The following is a 17941-nucleotide window of genomic DNA, read 5'->3' on the forward strand; positions in this document are numbered from 1 at the left end:
AAGGTGTTTGAGCTCACTCCTGTTCCTAAGGTATTTTACATCAAAGAGAAGGAGGACATCTTAACTTCTGGGAATGAGAGCCCATGTGTAAAGCTGTATCCTATACATCTGTATCCTAATTTAAACATTATTAGACCAAAAGAATTAATTAGTACATATTTTAGCTGAAAAATCCAGGCTGTTCAGACTTTCAACTTCATATATGGGCTTTAAAACTTTTACCTATGTACTATATTCCAAGTTTAACACATTCACACAGGCATTATGATAGGGAAGTCCTGAGGATGAAATAGTGGTCTTACAGAAGTGTTTAGAAGGTGAGATGGCTAGGTGAGAAACCAGCTGTCTGGTGATTGCCTCTTTTCCCTTTGCTTTCCTTGGCAGCACCATTTATTGTTCTGCTGATGCCAAGTGCTTTTGTTTGAGGTTCTGTTTTGTTTGTGGGTTTGGTTTTTTTAAATGAAGATACCCATTGCCTTAAAATTAAAGATTCATATTGAATCCAGAACTTTTTCATGGAAATGAAACAGATATCTTCCCACAGAAGTGGGATCCATTCTGTACCAGGGGGCTTTACATTTCCTGTTTCCACATAGAGCCAACAAAGTCTGAGCTATGTGCAATGGTTTTGTGACCTGCAGGCTGAACACTTTGAGGAAAATAAAAAGCAATTGCAACCTGATGGGGCATCATGACATGAAACCATGACTTGTTTTGTTAGTGTTGATTGATCTGTGAGCAACATTAGGCATAACTCAGTTTCATTTTTGTTTATGTAATGTGTATTGTATTTTTCTGCAGAGCACCCTAGAACAGAATCTGAATGGGAAAACAGCTTTGCCTTGAAAATGTTCCTCTTCCAGTTTGTCAATTTGAACAGCTCCATCTTTTACATTGCATTTTTTCTTGGCAGGTAAGTTATCTTTGCTAACAGCACTTAAAGGAAAACTTATACTGAACTCGTAATCTTTACTGACTTTATAAGTTTGAAGAAAACATTGTGATAGTTTGAACTCTTAAGATTTAGATGCAAGCCGGTTTCTGAGAATAATTAATAATACTCAATATTTTTCACTGGATGTGCGAGTACAGTAAAAAGTCTACTTTTAAGTGGGTCTATGTATATGACTTTCCTACTAAATGAGAATTCAGAACCTTTGAAAATACAGCCACTTCCTGAATGTAGGTGTCTATTTAGCCCTTGTGCTAATAGGCTTTATTCATTTTTTTTCATGTTAATCCCTTTTGGTTACATTTCGCAGGATCCATTTCTATAAATAGTAAATATTCTCCAGCAGGTCTTATACAAGAGTAGGAAGCAGAAATTCATTCTGACTTCAATTTTTATATGTATCTTCAGCTCAGAGCATGAGATACTGGACAGGTCTAACCTTGCTTCTTCTTCAGTTTTGTTATGTTCAGACTTACTCCAGAACCTACAGAGTATTTCAGAGTACCTTCTATAAGATTTTATAATATTATTTCAATTCAAGATAATCTGAGGGGGAAAAAACACCAAATCTAATAAAGACTGTTGGTAATATCTGCTTGTTACTTCCAGTGGTGCATTTGCCGTACAGTTCCTAAGTCCCTTTGTATCTTACTACCTCCTGTGTCCAGGCAAGGGGTATTTTCTCCCTCATTTATAACTTTCACTGAGATCATTAAGAATTGTTATTCCATTTGATATACAAGTATCTGTTAGATCTGTAAAAAGAATTTAGTTGCAAAGGGTTTGGAAGTGATTTTATGCTTGTGTGTCTGAGAGTGTAATCCAGTGCTCGCTTCACATGGACAAGCAGCTCCCTGTGCTGCAGTAAATTCCTATTTGTTGCAATGACTTATCTTCTTAGAAGTAGATTAGAGAGTGAATATCTACCATCTCATACCTCTGAAGTGAGGATTTTTTGTTCTGGACATTAGAAAAGCTTAGGATTGCTTACAAAATTATGATCCTTGTTTGCACTCTGAAACTTCCGTATTCTACAGATACCAGATTTAAGCCGGTGTGATTTAATGTGTTTATATTTCATGAGTTTGCTCAGTGGATGTTGTGAAATAGCTACTGATACAGGGTGTTCTTGGAATGTCCACTGAGAAACAGGAACCTTGTTTTCCAGATTTGCAGGCCGCCCAGGAAAGTACAACAAGCTTTTTAACAGATGGAGACTGGAAGAGGTAAGCAATCCGATTTTGTGTTCCTGTGAAATTTCCATGAGCAAAAAGGAAACAGCTGAAGGACATGAATTATGTCCAGTTTGAAAGATTTGTTGTTCCATGTAAGTGCAATGACAAGTAAACTCTTATTTATAGCAAAGGATAGGAAACAGGAGACGATTTTTCCTTCTGCATTCTGCACTGTGCTGAATGCCTCAGCCCAAGACATGCAGTTCTTCCTGCCTCTGTCTTTGAGAAAAGCTAACAGTGATAGACCCTTATCTCACAGACACTACCAAGTCCTACATGATTGAAATCTCCTGGGTATGTGAATTTTTTGGATGGAGGACATAAATATAATGCTGCCAGCTTTTTATGAGCTTAAGTTTCGGCCAACATGAGAAGGACATGAATCTATTGGAGCAGGTCCCAAGAAAGGTCACAAAAATGATCAGAGATATGGAACACCTCTCCTGTGAAGACAGGCTGAGAGAGCGGGACTGTTCAGCCTGTAGAAGTGAAGGCTCCAGAGAGACTTTATTGCTGCCTTTCAGTACTTAAAAGATACTTTTAAGAAAGATGAGAACAAACCATCCACTCCATGATTCTCTGAAACCTTTTAATAGGGCCTGTTGTGATAGGACAAGGGGTAGTGGTATTAAAGAAAAGAGGGTAGATTTGGACTAGATATAAGGAAGATTTTTTTTTTTTACATTGAGAGTGGTGAAGCACCATCCCAGGTTGCCCCGAGAGGTGGTAGATGCCTCATCCCTGGAAACATTCAGGGTCAGGTTGAAACAGGATTCTGAGCAACCTGATGGAGTTGAAGATGGCCCTGCTCATTGAGAGGGTTTGGACTAGATAACCTTTAGACGTCACTTCCAACATGACTATCCTATGATTTACAAGTTAAAAAATAGTACTTTCAAAATTTATCTTGACAGTGTGTTAGAGTTGCCCCTCCCTGAATCTCACTAGTAATGCTGAAGTTGTCTCTTCATTCTGAAGAACAGATTTCTTCTACTGAACCTTGGTAGCCACAGACAAAAATACCATTAATGTCGTAGTCAATGGTTAGAAAAAGCTTTCAATAATTAGTAAACATTCTAATATGGCAATTTATATAGTTAAGGTACTGATACCAGAGATTCAGCTACTAAGTCTGTGTTCAGATTTAAGGTGTTACAAATGAAAGATTGCTCCATTCTTTTGAAATGAATATATATGTATTTGTCTAAGTGAAATGAAATATATAATTTGTGAAATATCTAGCACATGTACCCTTAGGTTAGGTCTATATCTCCAAGTCTAAATGTTGTTCAACTAAAGTCTGTTAATATTTCTGTTATGAATATTTCTATAGCTAGAGGGGAGTATTTTTCACTAGACATATTTCACTATTTTTTGTTTGCCCTCTGAACAAATAAAAAAGAAATAAATTCTCTGATTTTAGCTCTTGATCTTATTTCATTTCAGTGTCATCCTAGTGGCTGCTTAATAGATCTGTGTTTGCAAATGGGAGTTATTATGGTTTTAAAACAAATGTGGAACAATTTCATGGAACTAGGCTATCCGTAAGTTCAACTGTTAAAATTTGTTTCACAAATACTGATTATTTATTAGTGTGCTTCAGTGATAGGGAGAAATATTTTTATGTTTGGAGAATGTTTTCACTTTTTCCATCTCACATGCTGCAATTTTATTCCCAACGGAAGCATTAACAGCTGCTCTAAGATAAAGCTCCTTGGGGTATGTTAACCATCTAAATTGTTTATTGTGATTTCATTTTCTGTAATACAAACAGAGCTGTACAGCTACTGAGGAAGGTAATAGGCTAAGAGTCTTAAATTCTCCTGAAGTTGGAATAACATGTTTTCAGTAAAAGGTTGCTCATCAAATACTCATTTAGTCAAAGTCTTAACCTTGAAAATACGTCAGAAAGGCTTATGCTCATACTGAGCAATCATTCTCCAGATGAAAGGCAGGCTACTGTATTGTGAGTGGATTTCTGAAAAGAAGAAAACTGCTTCAAGTATCAAGCTTCCTGTCTTGTTGGCCCAGCAGTATCTTAATTCGATCTAGAATTTACTTTAGAATGTTATATTACTTTATGGAAAGAAGTGTTTTGTTTTGACAAAACCATTGTTTGCAACTGAGGCAACAGCTGCTCTTTCAGTAACAACAGAGATCAAGAACTGAACACTAAAGCAGCTTGAGAAAAAATAGCATAGTGTTAATAAAAATATTTGTCAGAAAATTCTTTCCCAACTTCATTCTCTTTTCAGTAATATCTAAAAATAAACAATAGTCTTTAATTGCCATCTGTGTCAGTACTGGATAATCTTTTTCATTTGTGTAACACTGTAATTTGTGAGACTATTGCCATCTTAATATTTATAACTGCTTTGTGAAAATACCTCTGCACAGCTTTATTAAAAAGTCTTAAATATTTGCAGCTTTATTAGACACTCTTTCCTGCTTCAAGAAAAAATACATGCTGTGTAGAGCACCTAGATCTTCAGATTTGCTCAAAAACAGTACAAATGTTCTACTATTCAGTATATTCCAGTATCATAGAATTCTTACTGAGCTCCACTCACTAGGTTTGTCTTTTACAGGATTAAAAATAAAGCACTATTTACTTTTTTAATGCTCTTGTTGCATGTTTTTTTTGCTGTTCCGTTTTTATTTAGGCACTCAAGTATATGCAAGCAAATTCCACATTCTGAAAAGCTGTATGGTGCCCAACATGCTACATTTAAAGACATCATTAAAATCATGATGCAGAGCTTTGAGAACTTTTGGAACTTCTTTGAATTGTCTCTTACATGATGTTGTAAAAATGTCCATAAAATACCTAAGTAAACATTCAGGTGCTAATGAAAATAGGCCCACTTACCAGCAAGTATTGTAAATTACTCAGCAAGCACAGTCGTTAATGCTCTGTTTATCTAATAAAGTTTATTACAGAATTGGTGGTCACGGCGCAAAATGAAGAGAGGAGGGCAATTAATGGAGCATAAAATTTCTCTACCTCAGTGGGAAAAAGATTGGAATCTGCAGCCTATGAATCTCCATGGTTTAATGGACGAATATTTAGAGATGGGTGAGCAAGTTCAAAGAGGTGTCAGTTTTCTTAAGAAACTTGAACTATGTTGCACTTTATTTTGCATTTCCAATTTCTAACCATAGAAACGCCTGTCTAGTTTTACAGTTTGGCTTTACCACCATCTTCGTTGCTGCCTTCCCACTGGCTCCTCTCCTGGCATTGCTTAACAACATCATAGAAATCAGGTTAGATGCCTACAAGTTTGTCACTCAGTGGCGAAGACCCATGCCTGCACGAGCAACAGATATAGGTGAGAGAACCTAATGGCTGTCACTGTCATGTACCATCTATTTGTGTTCCTTCTTTAATGCAGCTTAACGAAATATTTCGTGTACCAGGAGTCAAGCTGCTGATGGAGCCTACAGATCTCAATGACAGCTCTCCTGTTAAGCACCAAAAGGATACTCTGGATACTCACTCCTCAAATCTGTTTCCCCTTTCTAATAACAGATCATAGCAGTTTGAATTTTGAAACAGGCTGAATAGTATTTTAGGATTCAGAATCAGGTTTAGATTTACAGTTTAGTTTTAGGGACTTCTGGATCTCTAGGTCTAAAATGCTACCAAAACCAATTCGATTTAGAACTTAAATATAAAGACTAAATCCGCTTTTGGTTTAAAACTGAATTAAATAAAAATAAGAAATCTCTTTCCAAAATCTTCTATTTGGCTTTTATAACCAAAGGTTATATTATATTTGTGCCTTAGCTTCTCAGCAGGGTGTGCCCTACTGTAAGACTTCACTCAGATGGAGCCAGTGGTAGCAGAAATGTGGGGACATGGCTTCATGCTGGTTAGCTTTTCTGACTGAAGAATTCTTTCTCGATGAGAAAAGAAAACTGTGTGACTAATAATGAATTTAATATAACAAGTATGACCTTATATGACTTCATATGGCTGTAAAACACTAATGACTTGGTTGTCATTTCTCTTGTTTCTAGGTATCTGGTATGGGATTCTGGAAGGAATTGGAGTTCTGGCTGTCATCACCAATGCCTTTGTTATTGCCATTACTTCTGATTACATTCCACGTTTTGTCTATGCATACAAATACGGTCCCTGTACAGATCAAGGTTACAGACAAGAAAAGTAATTAAGATACTTTCTCTATATATACATGTATATTTCAGCAGAGGCATGCTTTTGCTGCTGACTTTCCGTGTTAACACATTTAACATGTACCACTAACATTTACCTTTTACATCTGTGCAAACCTTCATGGATGTGAAGTGCAGGTAACTCAGACATTCCAGAGAGTTTGTAAACTAACTCCACAGTTAAATAGTGGAAAATCATGTCTTCCCTTCTGAATGCAAACAACAAAGTTCAGTGAACATCTTAGCAGTTTTCTGTCTTTCTCTAGATAAGATGTTGTTTTCTACAATAGTTCTGGACTATTTTCTCCAACTGCACTCCTCTCCCCATGTATATGATCTCACACTTTCTGCTTTCCTAAGCCTCATTCACCGCCAGACTTCACTGCCTGTTTCACTTCAGAAATACTTGCAGCCAAGCACCAGTCAGATTGGCATTGACGCTATTTAGCCTAACTCCACAGATGGTGTATCTTAGCCTATCTCTGCAGCAACATGCTGGTTTTCTGCACTTCTTTCCATATCCTTACCAGTGTCTCCAAACTGTGAGTCAACTGTGCTCTGTCTACACTTCCCACTCTCACGGTCTAAACAGATGTTTTCTTTCATTTAGAGACTAGTGACCCTACAGGTGTTTTTAGAGGTTGATTTTGTAGAAGGATTTTTTTGTTTTTCTTTTTAACATGGGAATCAAGGCTACCTCAAGATAAGGAAGCATGACTTTGCTACTGCTATAGCACACCACACGAGTACAACTTATCTCCTTTATTACACAGGAGGAAGGATATGAGTGAAAGCATCAACGTTTGTTCAGCACAGTGTTCACAGAGTGTGCCTCAGCTCAAACCACAGGAGTCTGTCCTTCCTTCCCTTATTGCTCCACATCTAATGATTCACAATAGACATTTATTCTTCCCCTGCTGTCACAGGAAGAGAGAATTTAAGGGCAAAAAGAATGAGGGAGGATGAGATGAAAAGAGACAATAGGACAAAAACGTTAGTTCTTGATGTGCACTAACCATTTAATAGAGAACTATGTAATTGTTTCATTTTCCAGCAGTGATTTGAGGTGTCACAGCAAACCCGAAGGTTGAGAAGATATAATAGAATCCCTTATGCATCTCTGTCTCAATGTTCTTTGCCTTTCAGAAGGCCCTTTATTAAATTACGCGATGGATTTCCAAGAAGATGCGATGTCTTACACGTTCCATGGTTTTCCAGGAACAGACACAAATTTCACTCCTACAGTCATAATTTGATGTATTTCTGTGATTTCTATCATTCATACTAAAAATTTGTTGCCTTTAAGATGGCTGTTTGGTATATTCACACTGTTCATTTCACTGTTGGTGAAAATGATTCTTTGATTCAGCTCATAAAACCTGTTATTTTTTGGTATATGCTGCATGACTGGTGGCAGATTCAGCAAGGATGCCTCTCTATCCATCTTTCTAAATTCAGTAACTTTAGAAGACAATGAAGAGCACTGTAGCAACAATTTTTGGTTTATATCTGCTGGTAGATAAGAAGCAAAACCATGAAAATGCTGAAAATAGATTTTTTTCTTACAGTATTGTCCCTGAAACAGATGGAGTCTGGTTTTTTCCAATAAAATTTTGCTTCTCTGCTTAAAATTTTAGAGTTGCTTTTGTCCTGATAAGCAGCTAAAATAATACGCTCACAATATGTGATAGTAGAATGTGTTTGCATACAGGATCTGTATAGCCACTTTATGAAGCAAGTCCTGACCCTACGTCTTGTCCTTTCAGATGTTTAAAAGGATATGTCAACAGCAGTTTATCAGTATTTGATTTGAGTGAACTTGGCATGGGATACTCAGGATACTGCAGGTATGTTTCAGTGTGCTCCCTTTTTGTAATATAAGCATAGATGTTAACCACGACATCAAATTGAAAGTCAGTGCTTAAATTACTGGCAGGATAGTTTCTTTCTTACTTGTAAAAGCATTGAGTTCAAGTTTGTTCAGCATGAAGATCTCAGCTGCAAATAATGTGTGGTGGGATGAAATGCTAACACGCTGGAAACCTGTGTTCTGAGCTTTTGACTCTTGTAAGCCATATCTTTTGTGCCTCTATGAATGAAGCAAAGACAAGAACCAATTGAAATTTAACACACTTGAACTTACTACTCCATGGTGTCAACTTTATAACACCAGAAATTGTTTACTCTGGATTTTTGGAAGCAGAAAGTGCCATCTCATAAGCAGCCCAATTTAATTACCTGTCTAGTGAGTTACTGCTCTACTTTTCTCCCTAATTTCTCTTGAAGTACACTTTCACTTCAGTCCTTCTCCATTTAGTCAGATCTGGGATGAACTAGAGAGATCTTAACTGTGTTCAGGTTTTTGAGCATGGGCTAACTTACAGAGCTTTTCTTTGCTTTACAGGTACAGAGATTACAGAGCCCCACCATGGAGTTCTACCCCATATGAATTCACTTTGCAGTTCTGGCATGTCCTGGCAGCACGGCTGGCCTTCATCATAGTATTTGAGGTTAGTCATGGGAAGTAACACTTCCTTTCTAGTTCTTTACAGTCCAAGTTGATTTTTTATTTATTTTTACAGTAGTCTCATAAGTAAGTTGTTGTCAACTGCTTATTCATTACAGTCAAGAGAAAGAAGGAAAAGATTGTCTTCTCCAAACAGCTGTCAATCAGCTGCTTCAGATTTCAGAGTCCCTCCACAGGCACATTAAGATGTTATTACAAGTTAAAATCTGTGCTAGGAAAAAGATATGTGATTTTAGCCTAATATAACATTAAAAATGTGTGTACTAACTTGAAGAATATATTCCATACTGTCCAGGAATCTGTTTGCTTACTTTGATTACAAGCTCTGAACAAAGGCTGCCTGTAGGTAGTGTTTGTTATTGTTAATCGAGCTCATACATCCTGCAGTCACATCTGCATTTAGATTACTAGCTATACCCTTAGTTTTACTTTTAGGAAGACTTCAGCATTTTCCTATTAGTGATAGATGACGCAGTTACTCCCAAATGTGTGTGTGTGTGTGTCTTAAAAAACAAAGGAGTGACTTTTCAGTCATGAATCGATTCACTTCCAGTTTCATCACAGACTTTTAGGCCCTAAAATGTGGTCCTAGAAATGAGTATTTATGCGTCTTTGAAACAATTCTTTTTGTTCCTCTTTTCAGCACCTTGTTTTTGGAATAAAGTCTTTCATTGCCTACCTGATCCCAGACATGCCCAAGGATTTGTGCGACAGAATGAGGAGAGAGAAATATTTAGTCCAGGAAATGATGTATGAGGCTGAACTGGAGCATTTACAAAGAGAAAGGAAAAAGAATGGGAAACAGTATCACCATGAATGGCCTTAGTCACAACCACGCTGCCACAAAAACACTTTGGAAATTGAAGAGTGCAGTTGAAAAATGAAGTGAGAGTCTGGCATCAGCATGTGAGATTCATGGTGTATATGTGTTCTTGCTGCAGGCTTTGGTGGGAACTGGGAAATAGACGCTTCTGATGAAGAGAATGGAAAGCCTTATGTGTTACTGGTCTGTGGTGAGCACCAAGGAGAACTGGCACTCGGGAGTGTGCAGACAAAAATGTGGACACTGGTTTAAAAAAAGGCAATGAATTTTCATGCTGTCCATGAAGATCCTAACAGCATGATAAAATTAAATAATTATCTGTGAACTTATACAGTAAGGGCATGACTAAAACCAGCTTACATGATATCCACTACTTCTACAGCTTCTAATTGCTCAGCTCCATCTGTAATGCCTCTGAAGAAAAGAGCAATTGTTGCCTTTGTGGCCATATCTTCATATAAATGATCTTTCAGGCTTACTGTTTTGTCAGGTTTGTCCTAGTCTCTTGTTGAGATTGTGGATGTGGTCCTACCCTAAAAAGGGGGTCTATGGCTGCTTGATATATACTATGCAGTTTCAGATTTGCACATCAGTGTCATTAATTTATCCTTCTAGTGGAAAACCAAAAATTCTAAATTCAAAGGGAAAACAGCAGCACTAAGAGAATGCATGGCATTGCCCACATTGCAGCTGTACCTGAAAATGACATGGCTGTTGAGTTGTCTTTCCACTTTGGTGTGCAGAAAGGCCACCTCCACACACTTCCAGGATGACAGAGCTGTCATTTTCATGCTCTGATGTAGCATGCAGCTGTCTTAACTGTGTTACTGTTCCTTTTAGCCTGTCTGGGCAATGATTCCATGAATTCAGAGAATGCTAATGCTAACTTGAAATATTCTCATACAGTGCAAATGACTTTGTCCTCAATATACAGTGAACTCTTTATAGTATGCAAGCTTATGCAGATATATATCAGACATACAGTATAAAATTGTGATTTGCTTGTTCAGGGAAGGAGAAGCAGAGCACGTTATAACAATGCTGCTCTTGTAAATGTTCCAGTAATGTGCACTTCTTTTATTGACCTAAATAAGTCAAAGCATGGGAATTAGATACAGACAGATATGTATACAGATTGTATATAAGCACAGAGTGGTTACTTTTAGATTTTTTAATTATTATTTGTATGCCTTCTTACAGTTTGGGGGAGGGGCTTTTGGATAAAATCACTATAAAAGGTAGATGTTCATGTAAAGAATCAAATTTCAGTTTTTATGTGCATACAGCAGTGTTTGTTGCTTATGTTTCTAGTCACATTTTGGTGATCAAACTGTCTATTACTAGCATTTCATAATATGGGAAAAGGTAAGCACTGAACTTAAACAGGTGTGCAGGGTTCACTTGCAGAGAAGAGTGTGGAGAAAAAGAGAGTTATACTTGTTCTATTTCTCTCCTACAGTTTTAAATAATGCTTCTGTGCATTGGATGAGAAAAAAATAAAAAACAAGGAGTCAGCAAAGCACAGGAACTATAAAAGCTGCACATTTTAATGTTATTTTTAGGAATAAAGGTGCAGCAAAATTACTGCAGAGATATGAAAGACCTATACTTTTACTACTTACAATACCCTATCGAACCAAAAAGTGTGATTCCAGTATTCACTTGCATATATTAGCAAAATCATTTTATTTTATTATGCCAGATAATTGTAAGAGGCAAGTGTCCATCTGGGTGGATGAGTAGGATATTTTGTATCCAGAGAGCCTAATGTCACACCTTAAGTTCTTTAGTCATTTCATCATATTTATGAGATTTCTTGGTTAATTCCAGCTCTCTGTGACCAGACAAGGCAACTCTAGGTGTATCTGCAGCATTGCACAAAGGAGGAAAGAAACTGGAAGGTATACTCTAGTCAGATATATTACCCTTAAGTGCTGTGGTAAAAAGGGCTGGCGGAACTCAGCTTCCCATATTTTGGAAAGGCTGTTCTGTTGCTTCATATTCTGGGTTGTGTGTTAAGTTCCTCAGGAGTCCATATGAGGAATAATGAATGCACTCTCCTCAGTGCTTACAAAAATCACATTAGTTAATTTCATGTATTGTCTCTCTCTTCCATTCTGTGGATTATCAAGCACTGTTTGACAGCATCGGCCAAGTGTGATAGTAGTTCAGTTCTTCATAAGGTCACAGATGAGCTCTCTTTTTACTGTGTTCTCTGAAAACCAAGTGCCTTGGCTGGCCCAAGGTATAAAGATACGGGGCAAAATTGGGCAAAAATCAGAAGTGTTGATTATTTTATACTTTCCTGTTTCTGCTGTGGGTATTAGCACATGTCAATACATACTTAGGCAAATTCCAATTGGCCTTAAACATCTAAAAACAGAAACCTTTTTGTATTTGAGATATAAGTAAATCTGTTATTAATGACTTTAAACACTGGTGTATGGGAGTATATCCAAGACAAGTATGTAGATCTGACATCGTGCATTTTATGCACTGGAAAAGCACAAGAAGAGAAAAACATTGAGTGTGTTCCTTTCTTTTTGGAGGACATCAACAATGCCTAAAGGTTTTGCCACTATGTAGCCATTTGCTTAATCGGAGAAAACTTTTTGCTAGACTTCCTTTAGTATGCTGTTTGCTTTGACTGCACGTTGTTTTACTAAAGTATAAGGCACACACTGTCCTCAGGAATAATGTATTTTATGAATGGTGAATGATCTTTTCATATCCTAAATATTGTCTTTCCAAACAGATGACCAGTATGAGTAGGCTGTGCATGCAAACTGCCTTTGTGAAACCAGACAAAGCTTTAGAACTTCAATTCGTGCAAAAAACGCTTTAGGTCATTGCAGATCTCATCTATGACAACTTTGCTCTATGCATGCGCCTTTAGAGAGACTGCATGAGGTATTTTGAAACACAAAGGATCAGTCCAAAATGTCTTAATTATTCCTAATCAAATTCTGTGTCTCAAGTCAGACGAAAGAAATTTCCATTTCAAATAGGGGAAAAAAAAAAAAAGTCCATATGCATTATACACATTTCTAATGACTTTTTGTTCTAAATTTGTGCCTAATGTGTGAGATCTGAATTCTGGTGACTGAAAAAAAAAAAAAAAAGGAAAACAAATAGTTCTGCCTCATTAGCCATCCTAATAAGAGGTTCCTTCTTAGATCTCAAAGCCTGCCCCCAAGTAGAGGGATGCATTAAGAGTTCAGCACTCACAAATGAGCACGAGCAGGGCTGCCTGAAGGTTGAGCACAGGCTCTCTGTTACACTGTGATGCATTTTCCTTCCCAGGAAGACAGCATGGTGATCTGGCATTTGGAAACAAGGCAAACCTCATGGTGACAATTAGTTTAATATTTTGTTCCCTATCACTATCCTGTTTATTTTGAAGGATTAATAGCAAAAATTTAGGTGAACATTGAATATTGACTGTGAGAAGGGTAAAATTTCCACAGTGATGATGGATGATAAGTGGGGTTTTTGTTAAATGTTTCTACGTATCTTCCTTACTACAAAACCCACACCAGCTCTTGCTGTGCCCTTTTCCAACAGCAACTTGTCCGAAATTGTGTTCTGAGGATCAGTTAGGCTCATGTCCTTTTCCTCAAAAGAAAAATGTCTGCAGGGCCTAGTGAAAATAGGTTAATAGATACTTAATGCATAAATTCATCAGTCTCCTGAGGTGTCCTTCATAACGGTTCATAACAAAAAGACAAAAATGTGAAACACAGCTTTAGGGTGAGCGTTAATCTGAGGAAAGGCAAGAACTTTGGTCATACTTTATTCAATGTGCCATGAAGATAATCAGTGTAATGTAAGTAGTGCATATCTGCTGTTTCCTCCCTGCAGCTTCTTCCACTGCAGTCTCTGAATTAAAGCGCTGCTAGGGAGACTTTCTGGAGCCCTGGAATCCAGTGGCATTATCTGCAAAGTCTTACATGGCATCATGGGGCTTAATAAATGAACTTTTGCATTATGTCACTGTTAGTTCAGGGGCAAATTAGCGCATACCTATTTGGAAGCATCATTTCATTTCAATCAACTGAAAATCTTCTTTGTCCCTAAACAGTTTGTACACAGTTAATTTACACATATCACAACTTTTCATCATGACTATTATAAATTAGGGATTTTTTGCATACACTGGGCAATGGCTGTATCAAGAAAACACATTTTATACAAACAGTTAAATGTTAATGAAAAATCAAACAATCACAGAGCTAAAACTAGTGGTATCAACAGTCTCTTACAATGCAGTAGTACTTCCAGAAGCATTTTAATTTGTGTAATCCTCATAAACTACTGATGTTTCTTATTTGAGGGTAAAGGTTGTAACAAATACACATCTACCCTTTCATAATAACGTTGATTTGGTGTTAAGGCTGACACTAGGATTCAAACTGAATTCCACCTTTAGACAGACTCATTATTTTGTTAGTTCCAAAGCTTTCTTTGTCTGACTAAAATTATTGCAGTGACACTTTCTGAAAGTGTCTAAGTGAATTGCAAACCTAAATTTCTGTGGTGGAAAATATAGCAGCTTGAAAAGATCCCTAAGTCTTTTTATACTCAACCTCATGCTCACAAAGCCCATGTTCTACTGGGAAAATGCAACAAGCTAGCATGTGGAGGCTGAAGATGAACCAAGGAAGCAAAGGGCTGCTCTTCACACTCAGCAAGTTTTTCTCTGAAAGTCAGACAGATTCTGCAATACAAGGGTTTGGAGATGGAGCATGGTAGCAGCCCTCCTGATCTGTTTTTTAATCCCCTGCCTCATTCTTAACTTACCCTCAGTATTTTATGAAGTGAAAGCTTCTTGCTGACAGTCTGATTTCCAGGGCAAATCTGTAACTGCAGCAGTTTTTGCAGGCTCTTTTTGGGTGTCCATAACTGAGAAGCCAAAGCTGAAAGTGCACAAATAGTAGTTTGTCTGGTGATTTTTACAAATTGGTGTGTGGTGGAGGGCATGGTGTGAGGAAGCACGAGGTACATCTACATATGCCATTAGACCACTTGTTTCTGGGTATGTCCTTTCAGCCACTTTCCCAAGCACTACATTTGTACTCCTGATGTCCCTCCCTACAGGCACCCTAAATAGCCTACACAATCCTAGCATTTTAAGATTTATATAAGTAGACTCATATTGACAATTTTTCTCTACTATTGACATTGCAACCATGTTGACCAGGAATTTGTATTGGCATAGTTTGGGCATAATCATGATAGCACAGTGTTACCTCAACAGCACAAGGTTAGACCAGCACAGCAAGGAATTGCAGAGAAATCACATTGCTATTCCATGTTACACAGGAACTTTTTTAACCCAGGGCTGGGATTTAGCCTTGAAATGTTAATGGTGTGTTCCCTCTTCACTGCACCGGAAATTACCTTATATTAGTTCTGTTGATTCCTTCTGACTTTTTGCCATAACTTCTATGTTACGTGCTCTCTGTAGTTTTTGTTCTTATTGCCATGAGTTAGTTGTTAGGATGCTGCTGGATGAGAAATTAGGGTTAAACCCAATGCAGTCTAAAGCTAATGAGACTCTAAATACTGAGAACTCAATGATTTTTCTGTTAATAACGCAAAACAAAAAAATCAGATCACCATTTTATTTTGTGTTCTGGTTGAGTGGCTCAGAGTTTTGTATTGAAAAATCTTCCAAACTCTTGGCTCTGATTTTTACCTAGAGTACGATCACTGAAATTTTAGTTCTTTGAGATGATCTCATGTAAAATCTAACTGAATGACATAGTTAAGTCATTTTTTATTCTGATAGTCCTGGCTAACTTGCAATACCACAATCATAAGAGGTTTCTTAAAATGTGTATATATTTGAAGTTTATGTAATATTTAAATACAGCTTGGTTTCTAAGTAAGGAATAAGAATAAAATTTCAACTATTTTTTCTATTCATAAATCCACACTTTGTAAGTAATATTTAGAATAAGATTACAGTACCACAGAGCGTTTCAGAGTAATTGACTTTTCTGCACTACAAGCTGGAAGTTCTTCTGGCACGTCAGCTTTGGGTTTCTTTTGTGTTTTCAGATTACTTTTACAAGCCAATATGTACCCCAGAACTAAAAGAATTCACTGAGGAAAAAATTGTTGATCGGATTAACTATTGTAAGACACTTTGGCATAAATTTGTCTTTGAAATGCTGTTTACTTTATCAAGGTTTACATGTACAAATGCAACTACTTACTGTATCATACACATTTGAATATTGCATTTTTTCAGTAATAAACTTGGATATCTTTGAAAGAGGCTTTGAGCTTTGTTATTCCAAATAGTTAATTAAAAAAAACCCCAAACCTCATACACTTCAAAAGTAAATGCTCATGAGCCTTCAAACCATACCATTGTAAGGAAGTAATTTAATGGTTAAACTTTGCCCGGATGCTTTACCCAATTTAATACTCACTCCCTGTGGTCTCGATCCACATCTGGACTCACTTTTCAGATTTTCAATCATCTGTGGTCTACTGCTTTCACTAGTGTCTAACAGTTTCTTAAATTTAAGCTCTTGTTTTAGAATTGACATGTTCCTACTTCTTTAGTCTTGTTTTTTCAACTCAGGTGCACAGGTTAGCTCTTCTCTGGGAGAATCAACGGCTCAGGATGCAAATGGAATGAGAAGTTAAGAAAATAACAGTAAATGACATTGACATGAATATTTAATCAATGTGGTAATTTTTCTGAATTCCAGTTTTGCTGGGCCACATCCTTAAATCTTGGTAGAAGTGACTACGAGTTTTAGCCATTATATATAAGTCCACATGTTGGACACAGCAAAACCCTGTGGAATATCTGGGTCCTTTACAAACATAGAAAACACTTGAGCTTGATGAGCAGCTGTAGGTGAAACAAAACTAGTCCAGAAATATAAAGTTAAGGAGAAATTCTTAGGAATGTTCCCTGAAAGATATTATGAGAGAATGCAATTCCAGACAACCTAACTCACTTTTGGTTTTTACATTAAATGGACTAATGAAGGACTTGAAAGGACACTGTCTGCAGTGAATCCACTGTAAAGATATTGCTAAATTTGTGAGAAAATACTGAAAGATGTAAACTGTGCATCTTGCAGCATGCAAAGCATAACAGTACTGCAATGAGGAAGCACCTCAAGAAATAATCAGTGCAGGCTTGGTCATTTTCACAGATGTCTCTGAATCCAATATCCCCCAGCTTCTAGTAGAGAGTTTTTCAAACACCATCTAACTTCGTAGCTTGATGTTTTCAACCACCTTCACTCTGGAATTATTTTACATCCTTAAGCATGAGAGTTGATTCATAATATAACCTGAACAGTAACATCTGTGGCCATGAGATGTAGATGGTAGAATGGCATTCTTTGTTGAATTTCCATCTCAGCCTTGCTAACCGTCCTGAGGATGGAAGCACGGGAAGAAAGCAAGCCGTATGTGACAGCAGGCTGACAGCCAGACTCAGCTCTCTGCTTTTATGAGATCATAAAAGTGGTGTAAAAGGGATTAACACAAATATTGACTCAAGTCTCAGTTGGTTGACAAACTGTCCTGCACAAGCAAGGCAGTGTCATTTACAGACTATTTCTGATCCTTAATTGGATGTTCTGGGACTGTTCACAGAGGTAGGGCATTGAACACAGACAGGGGAAGTAACCTCAAGGACCAGGCTGACCTAGATGTACATCATAAAGATAGTTACTGGTAAAGCAAAAGCAACATCTAGGTTCTTCAAAGTAATATGAGTTAAAAATATCAGCTGGCTCCATAACTGAGTTGTCTTTGATACTTTCATTCAATCTGTTTCATTCAATTTTGAGTTTTGTTTAAAAACAAATGCATTCATCCAGAAGTTTGTCAAGGTGAGAAATGATCCGTTGAATTTGATTTACAACAAGCAAGTTTTAAAGGAAATGTGTCTCAGGGACATAGAGCACTTAGTGGATTAGGTACCTTCAAGACATTTTACCAGGCAGATTATTTTACCTATATTGTCTTTCAAGATTCAGCATGGTTTATCAATTAGAAGGCATCATCATCAAATGTTGGTTTATTTTCTTTATTGCATAAGGGTAGTAGATGGATGTTTTTGAACTGAAAAGATGTCTTGCCAAGACTAACACAGATAAAGAACTATCTGGAATTCCAAGTAAAATTTGTTGCTCTCTCCTATAGCTTTTACAATAAGAAAGTTCCACAAAGGTAGCAAACACGATTAACTC

General features: G+C 37.1%; 1 protein-coding gene across 8 annotated transcripts in view; it reads left to right on the forward strand.

Annotated features, from left to right (window-relative positions):
* The window catches only part of ANO3 (anoctamin 3), a 180414-nt gene extending 164475 nt beyond the window's left edge, over nucleotides 1-15939 (forward strand). For all 8 annotated transcript variants that reach the window (XM_061999070.1, XM_061999071.1, XM_061999074.1 and 5 more), the window contains 9 exons: nucleotides 802-913; nucleotides 2121-2178; nucleotides 3634-3731; nucleotides 5118-5263; nucleotides 5364-5516; nucleotides 6208-6355; nucleotides 8130-8210; nucleotides 8768-8873; nucleotides 9534-15939. In XM_061999070.1, the coding sequence (XP_061855054.1) occupies nucleotides 802-913; nucleotides 2121-2178; nucleotides 3634-3731; nucleotides 5118-5263; nucleotides 5364-5516; nucleotides 6208-6355; nucleotides 8130-8210; nucleotides 8768-8873; nucleotides 9534-9716 (1085 nt within the window). In that variant the 3' untranslated portion in view covers nucleotides 9717-15939. The remainder of the gene's footprint in view (nucleotides 1-801; nucleotides 914-2120; nucleotides 2179-3633; nucleotides 3732-5117; nucleotides 5264-5363; nucleotides 5517-6207; nucleotides 6356-8129; nucleotides 8211-8767; nucleotides 8874-9533) is intronic.
* Nucleotides 15940-17941: the final 2002 nt, after the last annotated feature.

The sequence above is a fragment of the Colius striatus genome, chromosome 7, assembly GCF_028858725.1.
Source record: "Colius striatus isolate bColStr4 chromosome 7, bColStr4.1.hap1, whole genome shotgun sequence".
NCBI lineage: Eukaryota > Metazoa > Chordata > Aves > Coliiformes > Coliidae > Colius > Colius striatus.